Here is an 18,744-nt window from a genome sequence, read left to right as displayed (position 1 = left end):
CTAATGTGTATTATTTGGGAAGGAGTTTGTTCATATATTTATATAATATAATAGCTATTCAGCCCACAGGAACATGGTTGGGCATCTGAAGAAATGTTTCTAAGAAGAATTGGTTTATCTAATTGAGTAGTTCGATGTTGGGACATGAATAATGGTGGTGGAAAACTTAAATTTGGTGGCTTTAATAATTATTTTCCTTAGGGGACGCCTGGATGGCTCAGCGGTTGAGCGTCTGCCTTTGGCTTGGGGCGTGATCCCGGAATTCTGGGATCAAGTCCCACATCAGGCTTCCTACATGGAACCTGTTTCTCCCTCTGCCTGTATCTCTGCGCCTGCCTCTCCCCACCCCCCCCCCCCCCGTCTCTCTCTGTCTCTCATGAATACATAAATAAAATCTTTAAAAAAATTATTTCCCTTAGGTTGTGGCAAAAAGAAATTTAATTTATATTGACTGTGAACATTGGTAGTTTTTGTACTACAAATTTTTTGCTATTAGGTTTGAGTGATTTTTTTTTTTTTTAAACACAATGGATATACAAAATTAGAAAGGCAGGTGGTATTAGCATGGTTGATTTGTAGGCATTTTATGCTTTAGGGGTCTTTATTATTAAAGATAGTCTTTAAATTATCTCCTTAGTATCCTTTTGAAAGAGCAGAAAAATTTAATCGAGGCATCAGAAAACTTGGAATTACCCCAGAGGGACAAAGCTACCTTGATCAGTTCAGGCAACTCATCAGCCAGATTGGTAAGTTATTATAAAAGAGTTGGGGGAAAAAAAAAAAAAGAGTTGGGGAATAAAATACAAATTCCGAGAATCCTTCTCTTTAAATAGCTCATGCAAATCAACAACTTAATATGTAAGTACCTGAGATCAATTTTATTCCACTAGAGTAATGTTCTTACCAAAAGTTTTTCAAGTATGATTAGATTGCTGGTGCAGAAATAATTGATGGATTTAATATGTATCAAATAAAACCTCTTCAATTAAATTAAAAATACATTTAACTCATCTCAGATATCCTCATGATAGTCAGCTGGGAACTATTTATTAGGTACTTATCCTGTTCATGGTAGTTTTGGACTTTAAAAACTGGTTCCCTGAAGTTACAGCCTAAGTACAAAGGTATAAAATAATTTATGTGAAAAGTTAATAATATAAGTAACTAAGTTATATTACTTACAAATAAGTTTAATTACAGTTGTCTCTTGAACAACATGTATTTGAATTGTTAAAGTCCACTTATATGCAATTTTTTTGGATGAATATAGTACAGTACTGTTAATGTGTTTTCTCTTATGATTTTCTGAGTAAGTTTCTTTTCTCTAGCTTACTTTATTGTAAGAATATAGTACATAATACACATAACATTTAAAAAAGTGTTAATTGACTATGTTACTGGTTAAGGCTTCTGGTTAATAATAGGCTATTAGTAGTTAAGTTTTGGGGGATGCAGATTTTCACCTAAGCGGGGTTGGGGAGTGGTTCGGTGCCCCTAACTCCTGTGTTGTTCAAGGGTCAGCTGTATTATTGAATTCCTACTATGTGCCAGGACATATTGGCTCTAGGGATGGAGCAGTGAGAACAGAAGCCTTGTCTTGGATCTTGCATGTCAGTTGGGAGAAACACAAAGATACAGAATATGTCAGTGTTAAGTGCTGGCTAAGGAGATGTAATAGTTCTGGGCAGTTCTATTCGGTGATGTTTAGAGAAAGTTCTAAGGTGACATTTGAGCAGGGGCCTAGATAACATCAGGGAATAAACCATGTGCATATTCAGGGCAAGAGCATACCAGAGAGAGGTCAAAAATAAGTGCCAGAGTCCTAAGTCTTTAGCATTTTAGGGAAGTAGTCAGGGCCAGAATGGAGGAGTTAGTAAAGTCCTGAGTGGTAGGGCAGGATATAGAAAGCAGCAAGGGGGGGATCCCTGGGTGGCGCAGTGGTTTGGCGCCTGCCTTTGGCCCAGGGCACGATCCTGAAGACCCGGGATCGAATCCCACATCAGGCTCCCGGTGCATGGAGCCTGCTTCTCCCTCCGCCTGTGTCTCTGCCTCTCTCTCTCTCTCTCTCTCTCTCTCTCTCTCTCTGTGACTATCATAAATTAAAAAAAAAAAAAAATTAAAAAAAAAAGCAGCAAGGGGCAAGATCACACAGGGCTTTGTTGACTATGTAAGAGATTTGGATTTTATTGAGATAGAAAGCCATTGTAGAGTTTGCAGAAAAGGAAGGATATGTTCCAACTTGGTTTTGAAAGAACCACCAGCACTGCTGCTATGTAGGTAAAAGATTGGGAAGCATAATGCTGAAGATGGAAGGAGGGAAATCAGGAGGTCTTTGCATATTGCAGAAGGATAGGCAGGAGATGTGGTGATTTGGAATAGGGTCATAGCTATGAATGTGAAAAGTGGTGGGATTCTGGCTACATTTTGAAGGTAGAGCCATTATGATTTGCCCATTGATTAGATATGAAGTGTAAAAGAAAGGAGTCAGGGATGACTTCAAGACATTTTGCCTGAACAGTCGGAAGGATGGAAATGTCAGTTTCTGAGATAGGAAATTATAATAGGGTGAAGATCTTGAGTTTGACTTGAACATGTTAAATTAAAAATTCTTCTTAGTTATGTAGGCATCGGCATTGGATAAAACAAACCTAGAGGAGTAGTCCAGGCTGGAGATGTAATTTGGAGGCATCAAATAAAGATTTCTCGACATCACTTCCAGTTGCATGTGTGGGGGTGAGAGAGAGGAAAAGAGAGAGGTGGGCATTCAACGTGAGAATGAAGAAATTATTGACAAAGTAATTTTAAAATGTTTTCTAAAAATATATTCAGCATTTAATGAATTTGTTTATCAAATGTCAGTCACATTTACTTTTTGAATATTTAATATAGCTGTGTTTAAGTATATATATTTCTATTGTAGGCACACAAATACGTAAGTTTTACTTTCATGGAGCAAGAACTAAAGTAAAATAGAAAAGAATGCTTTGGTACTTCGGAGTGGTGAACCTTGTAATTGACTGCTATATATGACTATATTCCTGATTGTTAAAAGTTTAGAGTTATTTGTATAAATATCTGATTTATGTGTGTCATTTTTCAGGTAATGCTATGGGCTATATACGAATGATAAGATCTGGTGGCCTTCACTGTAGCAGCAATGCCATTAGGTATGGGTGTAAACATCATTTTTACCTGGCTTATGTCATTTAAAAATTTTATGTCATTTAAATTTATCTTTATTATAGATGATATTGTAGAGATTTTTTTAATAATATACTTTGAGTAAAATATGGAAGAAAACCATTAATTCTACTGATTAAATTTTTTACTTTAATTTTAAGACTACAGTAGATCTTTGAGAATTTTTCTCTTAAAGTTATAGTTAACACTACAGATTGTGAATAGTTCTAAAGATAACATTACCTATACATACATTATATTGATAATATAACTGAAATACAGAGTTCTTTCCAAATATTGAGTTGAAAATATAGAATCTCACAATACCACTTTCGTATCTCTATAGATAGTTGTGCATATTTAACTTAATAAAATTATTTCCCAAATTCTTAGATTTGTGCCTGATCTTGAAGATATTGTAAATTTTGAAGAACTAGTAAAAGAAGAAGGTCTTGCAGAAGAAACATTAAAAGCAGCAAGGTAATCTAATTTTGGAATAATCTAAATTTAAACATTTTAAAGGGAATATTAGAGGGTAATATATAAACATTTTTGTGTTTTTATTATACAAGTTATGGTCTCATTTTGTGAGATACAATTTTTTTAAGACTATAATATTCTGAGATTTTTTCCAACTTCTAAAAAGGGATCTTCTAGAACATGATAATGTAGTAGCCGGTAGCCACTATGGCTGTTGAGCACCTGAAATGTGACTAGTCCAAATTGAAATGTGTTGAAGTATAAAGTTATAATTAATTTTGAAGATTTAATCTTAAAAAATGCCAAGTATCTCAATAAAATTCATTTCACCTATTTAACTTTTTAAAAATATTTGTTTCCTAATAGAGTTCTAGAATACCAGTCCTTCATTTCATATAATCTAGAATAGCATTGTCTAGTACAGTAACCATTACTACATACAGCTGTTGAACCCTTGAATAGGGCTAATGGGATGAACTGAAGTTAAGATTTTATTTCATTTAAATTTAGATAGCTCATGGCTATCTTATTGGACATTGCAGATGTGCAGACTTAAGTGGTGAATTTTGAACACAACTTACAACTTGAGGGAGGCATGTAGAATTGTTATTTAGGAAACTCCAAGTTTTATTATTAAGATTGTAGCAGTGTTTTGACTCAGGCATGAAGGGGCACCCCTGGACAAATTGGAGACAGTTTGAATCTCAAAAAGAATAACGGTAAGGGCGCCTGGGTGGCTTAGTCGGTTGAGCATCCAACTCTTGATTTTGGCTCAGGTCATGATCTCAGGGTTGTGGGATCCAGTCTCTGTCGGGCTCTGAGCTCAGGAGGGAGTCTGCTTAGGATTCTGTATCTCCTTCTCAACCTCTACCCTTCCCCTTACTTGTGCGCTTAAGTGCTCTTTTTCTCTCAAAAGATTAATTAATAGAAAGAATAAAGGTAGAAATTGATTATAATGCATTGAATAAGAAAAGAAATCATGAGCCCTAGTGATAAGAAAAGTTGAGCAGAGGGAAAGTTCCTTTTTTACAGAAGAATGTCAGCTAATAGATATAGAAGGGACTGGCAGATATAGGGAGAAATCCCTGTTTTGCAACCACCACTCTACTGCTTAAAATCAGACAAAAATCATCAGTAAAACAGTTTTGGAGAACAGAATATTCATTCACTGTCAGAAGATTATCCCACAAATTTCTTAATAAGCACAAAGGGGAAAACTGTCTTTAGAGATTGACATTCTACCTTAACCAGGTGATCAGACATAGGATCCCCAGTTAACAGGACGCACTGACATGATGGGGCCTCCTGCTGCACTGTAATGGCAGTACCCAGGTTGTGGGTGTTTTTGTTTTTGTTTAAGATTTTATTTATTTATTTATTTATTTATTTATTTATTTATTTATTTATTTATTCATGGGGTGGGGGGCGGCGGGGCAGAAACACACAGGTAGAGGGAGAAGCAGGCTCCATCCAGGGAGCCCAAAGTGGGACTCGATCCCAGGTCTCCAGGATCACGCCCTGGGCTGAAGGCAGCGCTAAACTGCTGAGCCACCCGGGCTGCCCCTGGGTTGTGTTCTTGCCAGAAAGGTTTACTCTGAATTTATTATGAGGAAACCATCAGAGACATTCAGAGTGTGGGGCATTGTATGACATACCTGGCCTAGACGCTTAAAAAATGTCACTTGTCATAAAGGACAAAAAAGGCAAGGAGCCTCTTCTACATTAGGAAACTAAAGAGACCTGACAACCAAATGCAGTGGGTAATCCTTAATCATATCTTAGATGGGGGTGGGGAGGACATTTGGAGGATAATTGGGAAAATTGGAGCATGTGTACATTAGATAATACTGTAGTTTATTTTGGGATGTAATATATTGTGGCTTTGTAAGAAAATGTCTTGATTCTTAACAGATTCATATTAAAGCATTTGTGGGCTAAGTGATATGAGATCTGCCAACTTGAAATGTTTTGGGAAAAAGAAAAACATGGAGGATGTTAAATGGTGAATCTAGGTGAAGGGTAAATAGGTGTTTAGTACACTATATTTTAACATTTTGTTAGGCTATTTTAAAAGGCTGTATACTAGCCTTTTCAGTAGGCTTAAAGTTTTTTTAAATAAAAAAAGTGAAAAGGGGATCTCTAGGTGACTCAGCGGTTTTGGTGCCTGTCTTTGGCCCAGGGCGCCATCCTGGAGTCCCGCAATCAATCAAGTCCCGTGTCGGGCTCCCGGCATGGAGTCTGCTTCTCCCTCTGCCTGTGTGTCTCTGCCTCTCTCTCTCTCTCTCTCTCTCTCTCTATCATGAATAAATAAATAAATCTTTAAAAAAAAAAAAGTGAAAAATGTGTATGCGTATTTATGGGAATAAGGCCCCAAAACAAGATTTGATTTGAAATAATTTCTTAGCCTAGTTTTTTTAGGCTAAGAATTAAAGAAGCCATGTATGGTTAATAATAGATTTAAAGTCCTGGGCCACAAGGACTAAATGATTAGTTTGTGGCTTGTATGTCAAATAACAAAATCAGAACTGTTGTCTTTTATTAACTGATGTCATTCATTTAAAAGTAGATGACTTGGGCAGCCCGGGTGGCTCAGTGGTTTAGCGCCTGCCTTCAGCCCAGGGTGTGATCCTGGAGAGCCAGGATCGAGTCTCACATCAGGCTCCCTGCATGGAGTCTGCCTCCCTCTGCCTATGTCTCTGCCTCTCTCTGTGTGTGTCTCTCATGAATAAATAAAATCTTTAAAAAATAAATAAAGTGATGAGAGATGGATTTAAAAAGCCATACCTTCTTGGGCTCCTGGTTGGCTCAGTCAGTCTGACACTTGATTTCAGCTCAGGTCATGATCTTGGCGTTGTGAGATCCAACTCCATGTCAGGTTCCATGCTTGGCGTGGGGCCTGCCTAAGATTCTCTCTCTCCTTCTGTCCTTCCTCCTATCTCCCACCCCCTCCTCACACACACTGTCTCTGTGTCTCTTTAAAATTAATTAATTTTAAAAGCTATACCTTCTGAGAAAGGAATCAGGTAAATAACGTTTTGTATTTTAGGCATTTGGATTCAGTCCTCAGTGATCATACACGAAATTCTGCCGAAGGCACAGAGTATTTCAAAATGCTTGTAGATGTTTTTGCTCCAGAATTTCGAAGGCCAAAGAATATACATCTTCGAAATTTCTATATCATTGTTCCCCCTCTGGTGAGTATTTTTAGTTTCCAAAGTGATATTTTTTAAAAAGTTAGTAAATTTATCTAGTTCCTTTATAGAAGGAAATGCACATAGACTCTGTTCTTTCTGGTCGTAGGTAAAATCTAAGTGTGATCTCAGTGAATGTGGCTAGGAATTTTACTTAACTAGCTATGCAGAGTAAAACTTACTTTATAGTTGATAGGGATTTTTATTTGTTAGTAACTACTAGAAAAATCCTTGTGTTATTTAAATTGAGTGTACTCCATTATATATATATATATATACCACATATAATCTTTGGGCTGATTATACTATGTAATCATTTTAAGTGATTAATGTAGACTAACTTTTAACTGTTACAATATGAAGTATTTTCTAACACATCTCTTAAAAGTATTACTGTTTATAAGGACAACTTCTCTCTATTCAGTAGTAAATACTAACATCTAGACTAAATTTTAAGTGTTTTCTCATAATATATGTTGTGTGTACTGCTCAGATTAAAGAGGCACATACTAGCAGTAAGAGTTATGGTTCCCTACAGACTTCTATAATAAAACTTCTTTTTTAAAATTTGTAAATGGGTAACATTACAATTTTTTTGTGTGTATTTTTTTTTTATTAGAGTTCATTTGCCAACATATAACACCTGGTGCTCATCTGTCAAGTGCCCTCCTCAGTGCCTGTCATCTAGTAAATACTACAGTTGTAGCTTTTGATTACATCTAATTTTGATAAGAGTAATAAATTTTCATAAATATGCCTGACTTGTTAACACATATCTTCTTACATATTACTACCATTATTATCCCTTGAAAGTAGCGGGTAGTCTGTGGACAGCTTTTTTCTTTGAAATGTTCTTTTCTCCTGTTTTGTAGTATGTTTATTTTTAATGATATATCCTAATTATATTGTTAATGCTTTATCATAATTATATGTTCTGTGGTATAGCAAAAATGCCCATATTCACCTACTAAACATTATCTTTTCATCCTAAGACAGTGTCAAACTGGAAGCAAATCTTAGTTATACTTTGATAACAGTATAGTTAGCTGAGGGTGACTCATCATGTTTCTTTAATTTGAAGCACAGTATACTGAAGCCATAGTAAACAGGAAATTGTGAGTTTAAGGAAAAGTGGGTTTTTTGCAGGGCAGCTGTCAGAATTCAGTTAGTGATGGGAGGATGAAAAGCACTACAGAGAAGTATAGGGCACCATCCTTGTGCTTGAGTTTATCATCTAATTCCAGAAAAAAGACAAACATAAATGAGCTATCTAAAAAAAGGTAAGTAACAGTCGGTAGAGATTTCACAAATCTGTGATTAATTGCCAAGTGAGTTTTACAGGCAAAAAAGTGAAATTTGGTATTTTTTTTCCAATATAGGCTATTAATAGTAGTTTTCACAGTGTATCACAGTTATTTTTAAATAGGTCTTTCTTTACCCCCTTTAGAGCTGTGCTATCCATATATCGCCACAAGTGGCTACTTAAATATAATTAAAATGCTATAAAATAAAAAAAATCTAGTTCTTCTGTTTTGCTGGCCATGATTCAAGTGCTCAGTGGCTATATGTGGCTAGTGGCTTACTGTATTGGATAGTACAGCTGTACAGAGTTTCTGTCATCGCTGAGAGTTGTTTTTCTAAGATCTTTTATCTTTTTAGACCCTCAACTTTGTAGAACATTCCATTAGCTGCAAGGAGAAATTGAATAAAAAAAATAAAATTGGAGCTGCTTTCACTGATGATGGGTTTGCCATGGGTAAGCTTAATGCAATTGTTTTTCCAATAATTTTAAGTTCATTTATTATCATGGATTTTTAGAAACATTTGCTTAACAGGTTTGTGTGCTCTTTGTAGATTTGTATTTCCTGAGCAGTAGTTATTCTTTATTTTGTACTTGGGCCATTTGATTACTAGTACTGTTTACCATCATTTTATAACTGTCATTCATGCCCCCTTGGTATTGCTAATCACTTGGTCTCAGAGCTAATATTTAGATTTTGTTGTGGTGGTTTTAGAGTTTTAGCATCTTGTGTTGAGTTTCCATGTAGCTTCCTCAGTTGCTGGCTATTTAAGCAGTGGAAGTTTTTTCCTAACCTTCCATCCATGTTCTCTCTGATTTTCATAGCCTTGTCATTTCTTTCTTTCTTGATTGGCTCATTTTTAGTTCTCTGTATACTTTCACATCTTCTTCTTCTTCTTTTTTTTTTTAAAAAGAGTAGAATACAGCTTCTGTACTCTTTGTAATTAGGTTTGCTTTTGCTAATGACTGCAGGTGTGGCTTACATTTTGAAGCTTTTGGATCAGTACCAGGAATTTGACTCACTTCACTGGTTCCAGTCTGTTAGAGAGAAGTACCTGAAGGAGATAAGAGCAGTTGCTAAGCAACAGAATGTGCAGTCAGCTAGTCAAGATGAAAAACTACTACAGACCATGAATCTCACTCAGAAGCGCCTGGATGTCTGTCTACAGGTAGAGAAGAGTAATAGTCAAATCTGCTTGATTTCTGAAAAAACTAATCCTACGGAAGCCCCCTTTTAAACAAGTGAGATGAATAATGGTAGTAAGTATATTTTTAAAGGAATGGTATTTGGAAGCCATTTGATTCAGATATTAAAAATAGATGGGTTACTTAGTTCAGTTTTTATATTTATGATTTCCATTAGAGCTTTTAGAAATAATAGATATGTAATAATTTTAGTATTTTGCTATAAATATTTTCAGCTTTTATTTTAAATTTTCTTTATTTACTTAGGAATTTGAGTTGCTCTATTTCTCACTGAGCAGTGCAAGAATTTTCTTCAGAGCAGACAAGACTGCAGCTGAAGAAAACCAAGAAAAGAAAGAGAAAGGTCAGTGAGTGGCTTAAATTTGGAAAGACCAATACATCTTTAATAGTAGCCACTATTGCCCCATTTTATCTAGTCAGAATTCCAGCTTCCTTTTCATTTTGGAAAATAATTTAGACCTAGAAATGACATTTTTAAAAAAAAAGTCCAGCCTATTGGGTGGATCATTTGTGAAACTAAAAAAAAGTTTACATAGTTTTTACATTTCATTCTGGGGTAACTTCTTATTCAGTTTCATCTTTTCTTAATGTAAATAAAATTTAACAAGTTTAGTTTTTCTTTCACCCTTTAATTTGTATCCAACAAGAAGGAACAGATTAGGAGGAATGCTAAGTGTTTCCTGAAGGCAGAGCTGCTCATGACTAGACACAGACCGAATGAGATGGAGCAGGTGCCTGAGGAGGTGTAAAACATTGGGGCTTGCTCCCTGGAGTGTCGTGGTCAGTGGCTGCCTGTCTTCCGCCGCAGCCAGAATCAGAGCACACTGTACCCCTGATAACTGGTCACCAGATCCATGAGCTTGAGTCATTATGGAAAGGATTCTGTTGTATTATTTGTAGGATGGTGTAAATTGCTTATTTCATACGTAAGAACTCTCATGCTACATTTCTCTCAGACTTAAATTTAGGAACAGTTGTCTTCCCTGAAGAATGGATGTTTCCTCTTTTCTGTTGTAGAAATTATGTAACTTAAGTTTTCCTCTTTGCTTGGAAGCTCAAAACTGGGTAGAGCAACGGAGTTGGGTTTTCATGTTTTGCCCTTTATCCTGTTTCCTTATTTGTATTTTACAAATTAAGGCATAAAACATTTCATAAAATAATTTTATTTATCTTATTTTGTTAAATTTTTAGAAATATATATTTTTTACACTGAATAGAGTGGATTCTTTTGGGTAGACCACTTACATCAATTACCTATTCCCTGATAATGTTGCATAAATTAAATATTATGTTAATAATTAGCTTATACACACATTTTTGGAATCCAGACAAATAATTATGTGCTTGAAAGTGATTTCAGGCTGTTGTTACCTGGAAGACACTCCGTATTTATTACATGAAAATGTGTATAAATTCTGTTTGGGTTCTTTTCCAAGACTAAGATAAACGGGAATAATTTGAGTGAGGTTGATTTAAATTATGAGGAAAGTCAGTTGTTGCTTGGGTTCTGCTCCACCATTTCCTGCCAGAAGCTTCTCTCCCACTGAGCCTGCTAGGAAGACTCTGCAGGTGGACTGGATATTTACTTTAAGGCATAAAGCATTAAGACAAAACAGATCTTTCTGTGTCACTGGGACTCCTTGCTTTGGACTGTTCTTAAAGAACTGTCTGTGATTCTGGTTGACGCATATCACCCACATGGCTGGGTTATTCTGGTTTAGGACTCTGTCTTAGCTGAGGTCGGTCAGACACGTAGTCAGAGTTGCAGGAATCAGGAGGTAGCTTTCCTCTGCTCATGAAATATGTGCATGTGACATTTTGCACGATAAAACAGGAATTTGTTTTATCACAATTATAATAAAAAGTTGCTTTAAAAATGAATTATAAACACAAATGGAAAGTTATTTATTCTGGACAATTTTATATGTGAATTTGCAGTAATGTTTCTGTCAGTAATAGTAATGCACTGTAATAGTGATTCGTTGGCCTGGCTGGGAACCAGCCGAGGGGCAACACTGCTTCAAATGTGCCAGTGAAACTCCAGAAGCACTTCTAATCTCTCACAATCCTACACCTCTCATAAGTACAGTAAGTACCAGTCAGAACATTACATTTTCGGTATTTAACTTAGGTTTCTAAAAAATTAAGGTAAATATACTCGATAAACTTTAGAGAACTATTTGGTAGATGCACATTTTCTTAATTTGAAATTTAACAATGCATTCCTAGTTTTCATTTAGTGCACTTTTTAAAAATGAACATAAATCTGTCCATTGTTATTTTTATCCATGGTTCCAGAAGAGACAAAAGCAAGCAATGGAGACCTGTCCGACAGCACTGTGTCTGCAGATCCTGTTGTCAAATGATATTGATGGTATGCATTGCTCCTATGAGATCATCAGAATTGTGTCAGTACTGTTGCCAGTGAAATGATGTTAATGAGGTAATGATGAGTATTCCCTGGGCCGCATTTCTGGTAATAGGTCGATGTTGCAACTCTTTAAAGCAGTGCTTGAAAGTTAAGTCTGTTTTTCTTCCAAAGGCTGTATCCACTTTTCAGAGTTTGAGAATGAGGTTTTAAATTGGATTTTTGCCTGGACTTCAGGCTAGAAGATATGCCTGTGGAGAGTTATTTGATGTGAAGTTATAGAAGGGCCAATCCAAATTCCTAAACTGCCGCCTCAGATCTCTTGTAATCTACATGAGGGTTTATAATTTGTATTTGCATAGGTCTTTGATCCATATTTGTCTCAGTCATTGGAAACTCAGTGCATATACTATGTACAGCCAGCAAATACATGTTTAAACAAAATGCATTAAGCCTGAAATTTATGAAGCATACATATCAATATTCTATGACAGGAATATTTAAAGATGGTTTTGATAATAGAGGTGAGACATAAGTATGTTACATACTGTTCATGTACAGTGTAGAACTGATTCATTGTTAATTTCATGTGACTCACAAGAGCTGTCAATGTCTTTGAGAAGACATTTTATAACTAGTTTACATTGCTTTGAGAACATGTAACCTCCAACAACTGCTTTAAATTTAAGATTTACTTAATACTCAAGATGAAAGAAAATTCAGAGAAAGCCATAGAGTCCTGCTTGAAGCTTCACTTTTGGTTGAAGACACTATGTATGATATCAGAGAAAATTATGTGGATTTTTATTTCTACATCCAAACTCAGGTTTCTTCTACATTAGGTTGAATTGAAATCTTGGTGATGGTTTGGGCAGACTTTTTCTTTAAACCAAGTATAATCTAAGACATCAGATTAATAAGCACTGTGCAGGCTTTTTAAAAATTACCACTGTGACAATAAAGTTATAATAAATTAAATCATTTACTGATTTAAAAATACAGTAAGATTTTGAGTAAATTTAGTTCCTGGCAGGCTACTAGCTTTATTTTTGTAAAGATTACATCAGTTAATAATTAAATGGTTAATCATGGCCTATAAGCTTTTAATATAATACAGTTATACTTTTACAATGAAAACAAATTTTAAAACTGTACACATAATACTAATAACATCATTTGGGAAATACTTGATTTCTCCATTGCACTTGCCTATTAAGCATTTCTTTGGGTATATCATGCAAGGCGTCCTAATGGTGTTTGATTTTCAGCTTTTGGAGTAGGTATGCATTTGCCCTATCTGTATTCATTGGTTACTGGCAGGGTAACTGTCCCAGCCCAAGATAAACACTTTCACTGTTCCAAGTCAGAAGAAACAGAATAGGTAGGAAATGGTTTTTGTTTTTTACTTAAACATGACTTACAGAATTATGTACAATGGATGGATTAAAGGCATTTAATATTTGTAATTCATACTAACTGTAGAAATGGCCCTAAAGCATGCTGCATAATTAGTAATTTATATTTTCATTATTATAAATGTTTTTATTAATGATCTTGCTTTGTATCTAATTCGTCACCATTTCATAGCAACAATATTGACTTGTTTTTTTTCTCTGACTTCCCTAAAATAATCCTGTTTACTATGGATAGAAACTGTAATTGGAAGAGAATCCAATGTCTGTTCGTTATCCACACGTATCAGTTGTTACCGATTTTATGAATACTATATAGAGTTCATATGCTGACTCCATGGATATGTACAACTGAGAAGAAAGGGATAGATTGTTATTCTGCCATTAGTTCAAAATAATGTCACTGCAGTCTGGGTAAGTTACAGATATTTGAAATAAAATCTCTGAAAATGATTAAGCATACTTAAATGCTATTAAAGTGCAGAGCAATAGGGCTTAAGTGTTTCACACTTAATACACATTTAGATGATTTTCTTTGCTCTAACATATTATTAAATATTGTTTTCAGACACTGTAATTTAAAATTAGTGTGAGCATTTGTTGTAAATTTGCAAAAACTCAGTAATGTTCAAGTTCTCAGGAAGTAAGGACTAACCATTATCTTTGTCCGTTCTAATTAAGTTTTATAAAGGATGGCAAGTTTGTTACCTCACTTGAGTGGGACTTCCCTCTCCCGATTCTAAGAAAATATAATATGCATAATAAAACCTTAATAAATATAATTTCAAAAATTTACTTCCTTCCCCTAATGTTTATGTTCAAAATTGAATGTCTTAAACCAGTACTTAACATTAACCTTTTTGGAGTCCCCTTTAATAAATACAGGAAATCAATACTTGCACGTGTATATGTAAAAATTTCAAGTATAAAATTGGTATTGGCACCGCTCCATGTATCCCAAGTGAAGAACTTTTACTTTCCTTTGTACATTTTTGGTCTTTTTATTCCTTGTTACTTTCAAATAAAAAGAACCCACATGAATGTTTAATTTTAAATCCTAATCCTGAGAAGGGATCCTTGTTTTACAGTGTTTAATGTTGGAGATAACTAGTGCCATTTGCAAACAGTTGAACTGAAACAGTAATAATAATCTTTTAAATATTACACTGGAGACAGGAGACAGTGTTGGTCAACTTACATGCAATTTTCAAAAATATAGTATGATATATGTGTATTCTCTTATGATTTTAATAGCTCTAGTTTATTGAAAGAATATAGAATATAGTTCAATGATATATACAGCATGTGTTCATTATAAGGCTTCCAGTCAATGGTAGGCTCTTAGTTAAGTTTCTGGGGAGTCAGAAGTTACATGCAGATATTTGATTGCATGAAGGGGTTGGTGCCCCTCACCTCCATGGTGTTCAAGGATCAGCTGTCCTACACTGGAGAAATTGTTCTTGGTAAAGTCCGATGGCTGCTCCTTTTGTCTTCTGAGGTAGTAAATTTGTAATTAGGGGAAAGTGGGATTATGCCATCACATATATCATGTTACTCTTGGATGGCTAAATGTAAAAAGATTTTAACAAACTTAATAATTTTGTTTTTTTTTCCAACTAAAGTTTAAGGTTTCATACTGATGATATTCATTTTAAGAAAATTTTAACACTACAATTTCAAGTTTTTAGATATTAAGAAGAATTTGACAGGTTATTAGAGATTTCAGATTAAAAAAAGGAATCTAGAATAAGTTGAAATCTCTAGAGATTAAGTGGACATCATGCAATGAACTCTGAAATGGTGATGGCAAAATTAGTGCTTAGCTTATACAAAAAGTTCTTATATCTAGTGTATACGAATACAAAATACGAAGTCATTTTGGGCAAATGTATGGATATTTTGTTTGACTCAGTATTTACTATAAAACCTAGGTTACCTGATAATCAAGTTGTTCCCATTAGTGGAGTCATACTCAGCAAAGGAGAGGACATTTATCTTCCCATCAGTGTAGATCTGATGTAATAATTCTGGCATCTTCTTTAAAGACTGTACATTCTATAACGTATGTAAGATCTTTGTGTAGGGAAATATTCTTTAGTAATGCCTCATTATCATTAAAGTGAGGGGGAAAGTCAATACTTTTTTATCCAGAAACTCCTATCTATATTAATTTTACAGTATTTAAATCACTTCAGAATCAGCACAAAAGGTAATAAAGCATTAGAGATGCACTTTAAGTAGACATAATTACTGAATATCAGAATAATCTTCAAAGGTTTACGTCCCCAACCTCAGTGAGAGATTTGGTGATTGCTGTCCCTGGTTCGTGCCATAGATTTCACAGAGTAATGGGAAACAGAGACAAAAGAATATAGTATGTGTGTACTCTAGAGAACATAAAAACAACACTTGGGACACCTGGGTGGCTCAGCAGTTGAGCATCTGCCTTCGGCTCAGGTCGTGATCTTGGGGTCCTGGGATCGAGTCCCACATCGGGCTCCCGATGCCTGTGTCTCTCTCATGAATAAGTAAAATCTACAATAAACAACACTTGGGTAGCTACCATGTAGGTAAAAAAGCCTGTTGCTCCTGCCTCAGATCTCAGCTCACGTTGCCACTCTGGAGGAAACCACAATGCAGAATTTTGGTGGGAACTATTCCCTCCTTTTCTCTAGTGTTACAACCTATCTGTATTTTTCTAAGTAACATGGTGATGGTTTGCCTGTTTTTAACAGTTACTATAAATGGACTCCATGTACTTAAAGGACTTTTTCAGTACTGGTTTTGAAATCCATCCACATAGATGCATATAACTAGAGTTCATTTAATTTTCCTTCCCAATATTCAGTTGATGACAATGAGGGTCATTTCCAAATTTGAGATACTATGAGTAGGACTCTGTAACTATTACTGTATGTATGTGTCTCTGGGCATATGTGTGAAGAGTGAATCCAGGTGGTAGGGTCAGGTACAAGCGCGATGGATACAGATGCCAAGCTTCCCCATCCCACCAGTGGGGGACCTTCCCCATCACCCTATTTCCAGCCACGTTTCAACAGTCTGATGGATATATCACTTCACAGTGTTTTACTTTGCATTTCCTTGATTATTTTATGAAATTGAACATATTTAAAACCCTTTCTATTCTGTTTTGTTTTCAGTGTATCTTTTTCTTACTAATTGGCAGACTGTAAACAAATTTTTGTCATCTGTGCTTGCTTAATATGTTCAGTTAATTTTATTTTCATTCTGTTTTTTTGTGACGCAGTTTTAATGTACCAGATTTCCAGCTCTTTTTTTCCTTATGATTTGCATGCTTTGTGGCTTAGTTAAGCCACACATTTTTTAAAGTTTTACCAATGAAAAAAGTTGATTTCAGTTTCTAACAGTATTGTTCATGACTGGATTCATCCTTCCTACCCTGAACAATTCTAACAAGAAAAAGAAATTCGGGACTGTGGCTTTTGTGGCCTACCAGAGAACTTACTGATTTAATTTGGTTTGGTTAGGATATACACATTTTTGTAAGTTACTATTAACACTGAACCAATACCATGATGTACACATTATAGAAATGGATTCCTGAGGACCCTGTAACATTACTTTGGGATTATAAAAACTGTTCTATTAATCCACCATTTTAAAAGCAACACCTTTTAACAACTTGATACTGCGATCACCTTGTATCCATGTTAATAGAAGTATTTGATGGTACCTCCCTCTCTGCTGTGATTTCATTATGTCCTAATTTTTTGGAAATTAACATTGAAGCTACAGAACAGCCTTTAGTTTTCTTCTGAGGATATTCCAGAAAACACCCATAAAAAGCAAAAGAAAGAAACAGAATGATAGTTTTTATTTGCTAGCATTCATTGCTAGGTTAATTTATTACAAAGACAAGGATATTCTGTTGAACTTGGTTATAATTAAACACACTATGTCAATTCCAGATCATACTTATTTTGTAGGTAGGGGTGGAAACAGGAACTTTGCACCAAGCCCCACAACCAGCTGTGCTTCAAGTGAGTTTTAAAATTCATTGGTCCCTTCCTTGAGGAGGGTCTGGCTCAAGAGAATCAGGAACTGGTACAGCTTCCATGGTGATCCCCACTAAAAACAGTATCTAGAGGACCATAAACTTCTGAATGTTCATTCATTAAGGTTCCATTGTAAAACTGAACATCCTTTGTGGTCCTCATCTGCTAGTCTTTTTATTGCATGTTTGGAAAAATGATCAAAACTAGACCTGCAGTTTTGCTAGTGCTCAGGCCTTAAAGCAGTGCTCCTCACTTGAGTGCACAAATTAATGCTATTAGGTCCAACTGTGAGACAAGCTTGATTATAAATACACAATTTTCAGAGTGACAGGCACTTAAAGTTCATTAAGTAAAATATAAAAATAGGTTGTATTAATAGGAAATATTTAGTGTTTATCAAATTATAAATCTAGGCTTTTACCATTTTTAAAAAAGTACTAGAAACTGAAGAGATGACAATTGAATAAAGTGAACAATGCATTTTTTCATTAACTTTCATTCTGAGCACTGAACAGTACAATCTAAGAAAAAGACTTACCACAAAGCACCTAAAATAACATTTGTAGATGGGTAGGAAGGTTGTCAACCATTTCTGTTTCCCTCCCATCTCTCAGTATCAAGGCATCCAGAGGACATTCCACAAACGATTGTCAGCATTCTGAAACCAGGTCGTGGGCCTGTATATCAAAGAAGTTGAAAACCTTTAGGGGGGTAGCTCTCCTTCCTGGGTGCTCGTCCCCCAAAGGCCCAAGAGAGTTATGCTTCAGATTCTGCGCCTCTATTTTCACTTGGACTTCCGTCACTGTCATCTGGTTGATCGTTTAACAGTACATATTTTCCATCATTGGTTAGTGGTATGGACAGCATTAACTGAGCCAATGCTTCTGGATCCTGAAGTTAGAGGAGTTTAAGAAGGAGAAAAGAAAACGCTTAAAATGCACTTAAGAACCCCCCCCCCCCCCCCGGCTTGGTTTTCATGATGTTCTGTAATCTGGCCTCATTCCTTCTGTGTGTGCCTTCAAGGGAAGTCTCCTTGCTTCTCCGAAAAAACTCAATTGCATTACTTTTAGAATCTAGGGCAAGGTTTTGCTCTCAGCCAAAAAATATCGTTCATGTAGACAAATCATAATCATCTTCCCAGGAAGAGTCCAGAGAGGAACTTCCTTTACAGTACCTTTGTTTCTGGATCTTTAACTCCCTTCTCTCTGTCTCGCTGTCCCAAGAGCTGGCAAACCACGGCCATGTGGGCTCACCGCTTGTTTTATATAAAGTTTTATTTTATTTATTTATTTTATATAAAGTTTTATTGGAACACAGCATTCCTTTACATACCGTATATGGCTGCTCTGGTGTTCCAAAAGATGTAAGCCTAGAAGGCTGCCGTTTGCCCTTTACTCCTGATCTAGACCATAAAACACTAACTCACACTGCCTGCTACTATTTCGTGTGTGTTGGCCTTAGTCCTTGGCCTTCCTACCCCCTCACCTCCTAATGACTGAACTGCCGGTGTGGTACTCACTAGCTGGACATTATTGCTTAAAATAAAATGTAAAAATCCAGGTCCACAGTC

General features: G+C 35.6%; 2 protein-coding genes across 9 annotated transcripts in view; one reads left to right on the top strand and one right to left on the bottom strand.

Annotated features, from left to right (window-relative positions):
• Positions 1 to 14,198, top strand: part of WASHC4 (WASH complex subunit 4) — a 55,489-nt gene extending 41,291 nt beyond the window's left edge. The window contains exons 26-33 of the mRNA XM_026010921.2: positions 638 to 746; positions 3,101 to 3,167; positions 3,574 to 3,660; positions 6,707 to 6,854; positions 8,511 to 8,607; positions 9,124 to 9,320; positions 9,604 to 9,700; positions 11,656 to 14,198. Of these exons, the coding sequence (XP_025866706.1) occupies positions 638 to 746; positions 3,101 to 3,167; positions 3,574 to 3,660; positions 6,707 to 6,854; positions 8,511 to 8,607; positions 9,124 to 9,320; positions 9,604 to 9,700; positions 11,656 to 11,723 (870 nt within the window). The 3' untranslated portion in view covers positions 11,724 to 14,198. The remainder of the gene's footprint in view (positions 1 to 637; positions 747 to 3,100; positions 3,168 to 3,573; positions 3,661 to 6,706; positions 6,855 to 8,510; positions 8,608 to 9,123; positions 9,321 to 9,603; positions 9,701 to 11,655) is intronic.
• Positions 14,199 to 16,976: 2,778 nt separating this feature from the next.
• The window catches only part of APPL2 (adaptor protein, phosphotyrosine interacting with PH domain and leucine zipper 2), a 50,264-nt gene continuing 48,496 nt past the window's right edge, over positions 16,977 to 18,744 (bottom strand). For 4 of the 8 annotated variants that reach the window (XM_026010923.2, XM_072742634.1, XM_026010922.2 and 1 more), the window contains one exon: positions 16,977 to 18,065. In XM_026010923.2, the coding sequence (XP_025866708.2) occupies positions 17,931 to 18,065 (135 nt within the window). In that variant the 3' untranslated portion in view covers positions 16,977 to 17,930. The remainder of the gene's footprint in view (positions 18,066 to 18,744) is intronic. The other 4 variants (XM_072742632.1, XM_072742633.1, XM_026010924.2 and 1 more) reach the window with 1 other exon arrangement.

Source organism: Vulpes vulpes, chromosome 16 (genome assembly GCF_048418805.1).
Source record: "Vulpes vulpes isolate BD-2025 chromosome 16, VulVul3, whole genome shotgun sequence".
NCBI lineage: Eukaryota > Metazoa > Chordata > Mammalia > Carnivora > Canidae > Vulpes > Vulpes vulpes.
Note: the sequence above shows the minus strand (reverse complement) of the source record. Positions and strands in the feature narration are given on the sequence as shown.